The sequence below is a fragment of the Pristiophorus japonicus genome, chromosome 16 (assembly GCF_044704955.1).
Source record: "Pristiophorus japonicus isolate sPriJap1 chromosome 16, sPriJap1.hap1, whole genome shotgun sequence".
Taxonomy (NCBI): domain Eukaryota; kingdom Metazoa; phylum Chordata; class Chondrichthyes; family Pristiophoridae; genus Pristiophorus; species Pristiophorus japonicus.
The window spans coordinates 30,992,711-31,001,564 of record NC_091992.1 but is presented as its reverse complement, the minus strand read 5'-3'; the positions used below and the strand labels follow the sequence as shown (position 1 = coordinate 31,001,564).

The 8,854-nt window shown below is 38.2% G+C and overlaps 1 protein-coding gene across 3 annotated transcripts in view; it reads right to left on the bottom strand.

Moving 5' to 3' along the window:
* Positions 1-303: 303 nt before the first annotated feature.
* Positions 304-8,854, bottom strand: part of rabgef1 (RAB guanine nucleotide exchange factor (GEF) 1) — a 51,263-nt gene continuing 42,712 nt past the window's right edge. For all 3 annotated transcript variants that reach the window (XM_070857178.1, XM_070857177.1, XM_070857179.1), the window contains 2 exons: positions 5,967-6,223; positions 304-5,002 (listed from right to left, as the gene is read on the bottom strand). In XM_070857178.1, the coding sequence (XP_070713279.1) occupies positions 4,604-5,002; positions 5,967-6,223 (656 nt within the window). In that variant the 3' untranslated portion in view covers positions 304-4,603. The remainder of the gene's footprint in view (positions 5,003-5,966; positions 6,224-8,854) is intronic.

Below are 8,854 nucleotides of genomic sequence, written 5' to 3'. Positions count from 1 at the left end.
GAAGGGGCAGTGGAGAAGAGAGATTTAGTAAAATGTTTGAGGGGAAAAAATGGGGAATGCATTATTGCAGTCCAATTAAGAAGTCACTTTTTTTTTAAAAAGAAAGGAACAATAGATAATGAATCATTATCTTTCTATCCCAATAGGCTAAAAATAATTAGCTGTGACTTCAAAGATACAATGATGTGAAGGTAATATGGTCATTTGAATTTGCTTTTAAAAGGTGTATGCCAATCACAAACAGAAATCCTGACCCAGAATTGTTAATTCAATATGAAGTACATACTTTACAAAAAAAAGTCATTTGCATTTCTCAAACACCTTTAATTTTCTTTGATATGGCAATGCTGAGCCATATTCTTTCTTCAAATAGGATTTCAAACATTACACTTGGTTCAAAAAATTCCCAACCATTTCCACATCTCGACTAAACCAAAGTTATATGCACTTTAAATGTTGAAATAGGTGAAGTCTAAACGCTATGGAGACTGCAATTCATCCTCTAAGCAACTGTCATTGCTTGATCATTTGAAAATTAATTACAGACAAGCTTAAAATGTGTTCAGCATGTAGTCATAAAAATATTGTAGTCACATTTGCACAAGATGTTAATTACAGGAATAAAACAGGTATATTCAATATAGATGACAACATTTTTTTAATCACATCATTGATTTCAACTACAGAAAAATGTTCAGCAAAGTACAAACTTCAATTGCACCAATTTATCAGATTTTTAGGATTCTCATGAGATAGAGGAGCTGATTTGCTTTTGAATTTCCAAACTCAATAGATGGATAGGAAACCAACAGCTATAACAGTCATTTTCACATATGAGCGTTTGATAAATCTGCGGTGCCCAAACTGTGACTGGGGAGCCAAAATCAGTTCATTTAGAGATTTTATCCAACCAATTGTGACCTTATAGTATGTGACCGGAGAAGCAGATCCTGGTTCAATTTGTTCTACCCCTTCGTTGTTCAATTTGGTGTTATGCAGTGTGCACAGTTCATTATTTCCATGGCAAGAAAAGACAAGGCAATGCAATCTCACCAACACATTCGCAGACCTGCCAGCAAGTTCAAATCATTCAAGCTATTGTTCGATCAGTTGGCACATGCGCTAGTAAGAACAAGTGGCAGAACAGATCAGAACACTTCTTCAATGGTTCACACGGCAGCTGATAAAACGGCAGTGTGAATGGCAGGTACTTCGACTCTTAGTATTCCAGCATTTGTGTGAATGTGGTAGTGGGGCTGGTGTTGCTCACTGCATTGGTCTGTTTTTTCTTCCCATTACTTTTCCCACAGTACAAGCCTGCTTTTCTTCCCTCCAGAGTCCAAATCTTGGGAGCATTTTCTGAGAACTTATTGAGAAACTACCCTTCTGCAAGTGACAGGGGCGAGTGCTCTGTAATAGAAGAGATCATGAAATATTACTTTTATTATCTACTTGTTAATTTGGGAGATGTAGGATAAGTGGTGTGATCGTCAGAATTAAAAACAGTCAAAGCCAAAACTAGTAATTCACTTAAAAGTTTGGCAATTTAAAAATTTCAATATTTGCACATCATGCTAGAAATGTAATCATGTAGTTTCTCCATCCTTGTATTACTTTTGTGAATTATGCACTAACTGGACTGTCAAATAATTTGGGAGTGTTGGAAAAGGTATGGCAAGAAGAGTCCTTGTAATGATTTTGCATTCTAAAGTAGCAAGTGATGTAGACTGAATATTTCAAGACATGCATGCTGACTGCAGAGTCCATCCAGTCAGCATGAACTGTCAGTGAGAAAAAGAAACGTTTTGCGAGTGCAAGAAATGCTTCTCCAATAAATGTGAAACATTCTGTTCTAAACATGTTGCTGAACTTGTAGTTTAATCCCAGTTTTGTCTGTTTCAAAAGCAATTTTGATCATTTTCTGCCCATTCAGTAGATGGGGCTATTATATACGCAGCCCCTTGCTCCAATAAGTTGGACATGCAGAAATAAAAGACAGACTTCCACAAATTAATAGCATTATCCTGCATGGGCCCTAATCTCAAGAGCTCAAAATAAACTTAAAGTTTGAGCAATCACAGAAATACACAAGTCATCAAGCTGTGTACGAAGTGCAGTTATTCTATGCAATGATCATAAAAACCTATTATCTAGATCGGGTTAATTCTTTAATACTTATGTAGCAACTATGCAAAGACTATTGCACTTCAATGGTTAAATTATGGAATTATTAGCTGTCACAAAATATTTTGAATGTAATCAGATCAAATTAAAACTTATTTCAAGTTGCAACACGTAATATTAGGGTTCTGTGTTAATCCTAAACTATGTTAAATTATACACAACCTACAAATGATAGTTTGGTTTCAAACAAGTTCTCATTCCTTGCAACATATATGAACAAATGAGAATATTTTAACAGCCTCTACTGGAAGAGTGGATTAATTCAGGGAGGGCATCGTGTGCATCCACCGGAATAATGTGATGCACTAATTCGTGAGATTTCATACCACAGTGCTCACTGCCCTGTATTTACAATTATACACAATAAGCACATCTCAACCATAAAAGAAAATGTATCCGCTTTCTAAAAAATAAAATTTGTACAAATAGATTGCTTTTCCCGGAGAGAAAAAAAAAATGGGAGTTTTCCTTTGGTTACTGACACAGTATTTTCTGCTTGCTTAACAAAGTGGATTGAAAAGCTCAGGAAGTAGTTTTAATAAAATGTATAAATACCCTGTATATGAAAGCTACATGGAGTGTTGGAAAAGATACAAGCTTTAGATGTCACTAATGCTAGTGTTCAACCCTCCAGTATCTCACCAAAGTGGCCAATTTTTATGCAGGTCTATGCAAGAATCAGCATACTATTTGACAGCAGGCACATCACAGCAAAAGCTGATACTGCCCTCATCAGACACCCACACAGCACACATTCCAGCAGGGCTTACTGGACAACAATCAGGAGTGGGAATACTGGCTGATGTTTCCCTTGCTTAGACCAGGGTACTGAAGTCAACGGTCAAGCTCTGTGCTGCTTCAGATGAAAGCAGCTAACTCAGCTTAGACTAGAAAACAGGAAGACTTGCATTTATAGAGCGCCTTTCACAGCCTCGGGATGTCCCAAAGTGCTTTACAACCAATGAAGTAGAGACTGTTCATGGAACAGTCCCGATTATATAATGTAAGTTTACCCACAGCTAGTGGAGAAGTAATCAAATGAATAGTTCTGGAGTAAAAAAAAAGTTAATTGTGGAGTAATGGAGCTTTGATTTAATCATGATGAAGCAGTGCCTACTCTATTTTACTCTTTGAACATAAAACCTACACAATGCCAAAGTTTAAATAGATAAGCACTGTTTCCATTAATATATTGTTAGAGTATGCTTCCATGTATGTAAATTGGTCTGGGGATTGGGGACTAAAAAAGTAAAAACAGGCATTCAGATGATTTAAATCAGCAAAGTGATAAATGGGATTATATAATTTGGAAAATTTAGCAACTAAAACTATTTGAAAGATAGCCAAACCAGAGTGTACTGCAATAATAAATAAAGTTTCTTCCATCAAGGTAATGTCTGACCTCTGCTTGAATTTCAATGTCCATCAACCACATTCAAGTTAAACTATTGTAAACAGACCATATAACAGACTAATGCAACAAGCACTTTATAAGATTCACAAAGCCATACCAGAACAACCTCCAACCAGATCATCTTTATTACTGATTTGTTTTTAAAAATAATGGGAAAATAAAGGAGTTGAACAATATGATAAATTTAAACAGCATTTCTATTGCTTTTTCAACTATATAACGCTGGAGACAAAATAAAAAATGGAATGCTTTGTGCTTTTGTTCTTTACTCAAGAAATTCCCCGCCTCCACTATGGGCCAAATTATCTGTGGTACAATGAGCAAAAAAAAATCTTTATAATGAAACAGTGTGTTCAGGATAAGATCACCAAAGAAATATCAACAATATTACTAATTCTGAGTTTATCCCTAATTCGAAGACCAAATCAGAGTGGGATCCCTAAAACACTGGTGAAAATCCAAGAATTGCACGTATTATACAAAATTTCACACATTGTTACTTTAAACGAGAAACTTTGAATATTAACTGTTCTCAACAATGGCATCAAGAAAAAAAATGATGTTGCAGAGAACTTGGGTATAAAACCATACCTTGAAATTTGCTAGCTAGATATAAAAGATAAAACAGAAGCAAAATATTCCAGATGCTAAAAATGTTGTAAACACTCAGCTGGTCAGAAAGCATCTAAAGACTCCAGAGATGCTGCCTGACAGGCTGAGTGTTTCTAGTATTTTGTCATTATTTTACATTAAAAATGTACTGATCATAACTTTACAATTTTGATCTTTTAGAAAAAAATTCAGAGGTCAGGCATTAGCTTTCAAACTAGCACTTATGCTATAAATCCCCAAATGATTTACACCTTACAACTGAACTACAAAGATTACTTCAAGCATTTCACAACATCATTCCATCATGTGTATGTGCCAGAACCATTGTTGCCAGTCAACAGATTGAACCTCAGAGCAGAGCTTGCCCGGGTTTAACATTTAGTTTTAATTCTTTCAGCCAACAAACATTTGTGGCTGGATTGGTGGTGGAAGCTTGTCATTTTCTACATTGTCAGAATCGATTGCCGCCACTGGCTGGCCTCTAGGTTTAATATCGAGTGGGTATTTCTCAATAATGTCTTCAACCTCTTTGGTTACACCTTCGCTCCAATCAATTAGGTCTTTTTCAAGCTGCTTGGCATCTGACAGAATTTGTTGCTGTCTCTCGTTCAGCTGTGAAATAAGATTTAAGTTTTTGTACATTTGTTTCAGTCCTAGAGATGTGTCAGGAGACCACTCCTCAGAGTCCTGCTTCTTAGGTGATGCTTGACCAGACATGTAGCGATCAAAATCTTCCTCAGTCAGGTTCAAAGACTGAGCATCCAGTTTTTCAATGAAGGCAACTGCACAACACTGCAATTAAGATGGGTAGCATACATTTAAAATTCATTAAAAATACAATTTAATCAACATTTCACATTTTTGAAAATCATGTTAAAACTTGTTGCCAGCACTGTAGTCACTCAGACAATAACCTTTTAAATAACACTTTGTTAAATATCGTGTCACTAAATACATATGCCAAGTTTTAGGGGTTTATTTCATACCTATAATTTGTCTCAAGGCAAGTTCCCCATCTCAATTGCATTCTTACCTATGATGATATTTGTTCTACGTACTTTAAAAAAAAACCCATATGGATCTTGCACTCTCTGGTGGACAAGACAACTAGTGCATGAAACTGAGAGAAACCCATCAGAGGTCATCATTGCCACGAATGAGGTTGGGATCCAAGGAATTGATTTCCCTTCACACCAACACAATACTGGATAGTTAATATTAGCCCAGAAGGTATCTAGTATTGCATTAGGATCAGAGGTCACTCATTTAGGATGTGCAGAATTGCTTATATTCCACTGACAAAGTTGGTCACTGCTGAAATACAACTCCCCTACTGCTTCGCAAGATTAGAGTATGAAGATGCACATGTGAGCGTCCCACATTCTATTGCTAGATTACATTTCCATAATTACTGTAGTGTAGTAAGTTAGATAGCAAGAATTCAACACAATTTTACAAGTCCAAGCTGCTAAAGATGCTTTTTTCCCCAAGTTGCAAAGGTCGGTCAAAGTGCTGATAATTGCTACAACCTGAATTCTCCACAGATAGTATTTCATTCGGTTTAATTTATAGAATATATGAGTAGGGATAATTGAAATTACCAGCAGGTTCATAACACTGACATATAATTTCTTGAAAAAAACTCTTGTACATTAGTTGCACCAGCCAAATATATACTTGGCTTTGTCAAATAGTAATCCATCATTATTGGCCATTTTAAGAGGATTCTACATGCAATTTTTGTCAGAACACTTACTAAATTTGTGAAATAATATCCATCTTCACCAGTCATCAGCCTGCTTGGATTGCAGAATCGTGTAATATACTGGATGTTTGACTGTAAACGAGGTGGATTAGCCTTCAAAACAATGTAGATAAGTGTGGGTAAGAAGTCATCAGCAGAAGCAGGCTCATTCTTGGTGATTTTTATGGCATTGAATATTTGTTTGCTGCATTTTGTGATGCAGGTCAACTTTTCACGTGGAACACGTCTTGAATCCATCTCTATAACAGCTGTATAAAAATTCACAAAATCACTTATTTACATTATTAAGTTGGTTTTACCACAACAAGTCTCCTTTTTCAGCTTCATTTTGTTCCTTTAAAAAAGCAATATAATGAATACACCTTTTGAACATTTGGTGGCACTATATCTCAATTCACGAGAACAGAGATATTCCTCTTTAAACAATAAATGAGTAACTTTTTTCTATTTAACACCAACGTATTAAGATTCTTCAATAAATCACGATACATATTAAAGACTTGGTATAAACTATTTTTGAGAGTGGTTATTTTGATTGGTCTCATGAGTTGTCTCCATTAGTGTATTTATATTAAAGTGAGTAAGTGTTTATTATTTTATATCTATCAATTTCTCTTTGGAAATTTGTTTCCATGGAAGCAGAGCAGTGCCAGATGATAGCGAGAAGTTAATCTGTTGCTGTGGAAGATGATGGTCAGAAGTCAATCTGTTGCTGTGGAAGGTGATGGTCAGAAGTCAATCTGTTGCTGTGGAATACTAGCCAACTTCAAGCACCCACAGATTCTGTTGTATGTGATTGTTACAAAAGTTACAAGGCCAATTTTCATAAGAATTAGGAGCAGGAGTAGGCCATATCGCCCTTCGAACCTGCTCCGCCATTCAATATCATGGCTGAACTTCTACATCAACTCCACTTTCCCGCCCAAATCGGAGGTGCGGCGACTTTGTAGAACAGAAACGGCAGCGATTACTTACCTCCGTATTCTCCCCGTTGGTTCCAGGCCTGTGGCGCAGTGCATCGGAACACGTGGTGGACGGAGCCAGATCCTGGCGCTGAAAACAGTGCCGGAACCTCTGCATATGCACGCTAGAGTCTGCGTGCATGTGCAGTAGCTCCTGGCAGGCCGTTTCTGCAAACGCATGCTACAGGCTATGTGGGAGGGGCACGAAGCATGCCGCCCCTAGCCCTGGCCAAATGGGCTCCCTCATCAGCGGCCCGAGTGTGCTCTGCAGGCTGTGTCAAATCTGACCGGATTGTAAAACTCCTGAAGAATTTCTGGGGGTCTGGGTTTGTAACTCTCGACCAGATGAACCGGGGATTCATGCGGGTGTTTGAAGCCATGCCAGACATCAGTCTAGACGTGCCAAACTCTTACAGGACTCTGAAGGGGTTTGTGGACCATTGTCATCAACAAGTGGTCATCACCAAAGCCCTCCAAGATCAGTGCCCCAAACGTGAGCGAGGACGGGAGTAACTGCGTCACGCAGGCAGCCCAGTAAGCGGCCCCGACAACAGGAACAGATACGCCTGAGCGGAGGGAACATCCACCGTATCTCGGGCGAACAAGATCCTCAGGATACTGAAGTCCAAGGGGCTGGCTCCAGACCTTCCAGAGGATTTGTACCATTTGATCAAGAGGGTACTTCAGTCCCCACTCCTCCCCAGTCCCCACTCCTCGTTGAATGGTCTCCCTCATCAGCGGCCCGCTGCCTTCCCGGGCCATGTTTTGGTAGGACTTCTACTTTTTATTTGTTGTTGATTGATTGATTGATTATTACTTTGGTCTTGGTGCTTTAGGTGCAGTGTTCCTTCTATTTTTTTATTTGTTAATTAATTGCTTATTACTTTTTATGCTTTGTTTGGTGCTTGGTGGTGCTTTAAATGTAGTTACGCGCCGATTCCTTAACTCTAGGTAAGGTTTTTCTGTGCGGACAGAAGTGGCAACATACGCCGGCCTAAGTTAGTTTGGAGCAACTAATTGCTGGCCAAACACCTAAAACAGGGGTAAGTGGCTAGGAACACCCCCTTTTGAAAAAAAATCTAACTAACTCACTTACACTGGTGCAAGTTAAATGACCAGAATTGCAACTAAAAAGATAGTCCAGAAAATCAAGTTGCACCAAAAAAAAGGAGCAACTCCTGGGAAAACTTCAGCCCATAATCCTTTCATTTCCCCTAGAGTGCAAACATCTATCTTTCTTAGCCTTGAGTATACTCAATGACTCAGCATCCACAGCCTTTTGGGGCAGAGAATTCCAAAGGTTTACAACCCCGAGTAAAGAAATTCCTGCTCATCTCAGTCTTAAATTGCAGACCCCTTATCCTGAGACTCTGACCCCTAGTTCGAGACTCTCCAGCCAGGGGAACAACCTCTCAGCGCATACCCTCTCAAACCCCCCTCAGAATCTTATACGTTTGAATGAGCTCACCTCTCATTCTTCTAAACTCCAGAGAGGATAAGCCTAATCTACTCCTGCTCTTAATTCTTATGAAAGATAATATTTGCAACTCGCTATTCATCGTAACAAAACTATAATTCAATGAAGTGGTTTGGATGACATGAGATCAAAGCCCAAAGTGTAAATTGTATAATTAAAAATTAAATTAATTCAAATTTTTTTAAAAACTACTGCTTTTTAAAAAAATGCACGCCGATTTTCTCCATCTCCTCTATTTCTCCTCTACTCAAGGCGGTACGTCTTGAAGGTAGAGACGTGCGTTACAGTTGCATGGACATTGGTTGCCCATTAATACCTCTTCCCAGCATCTATTATTCATTTATTAACCTTGACACTATTTACTCAGTTTATCAGTCTGCAGTGAGCATGCAGCCTATCCTAATCCTGCCCCAATTCAATATGTACACATGCAACTTTCC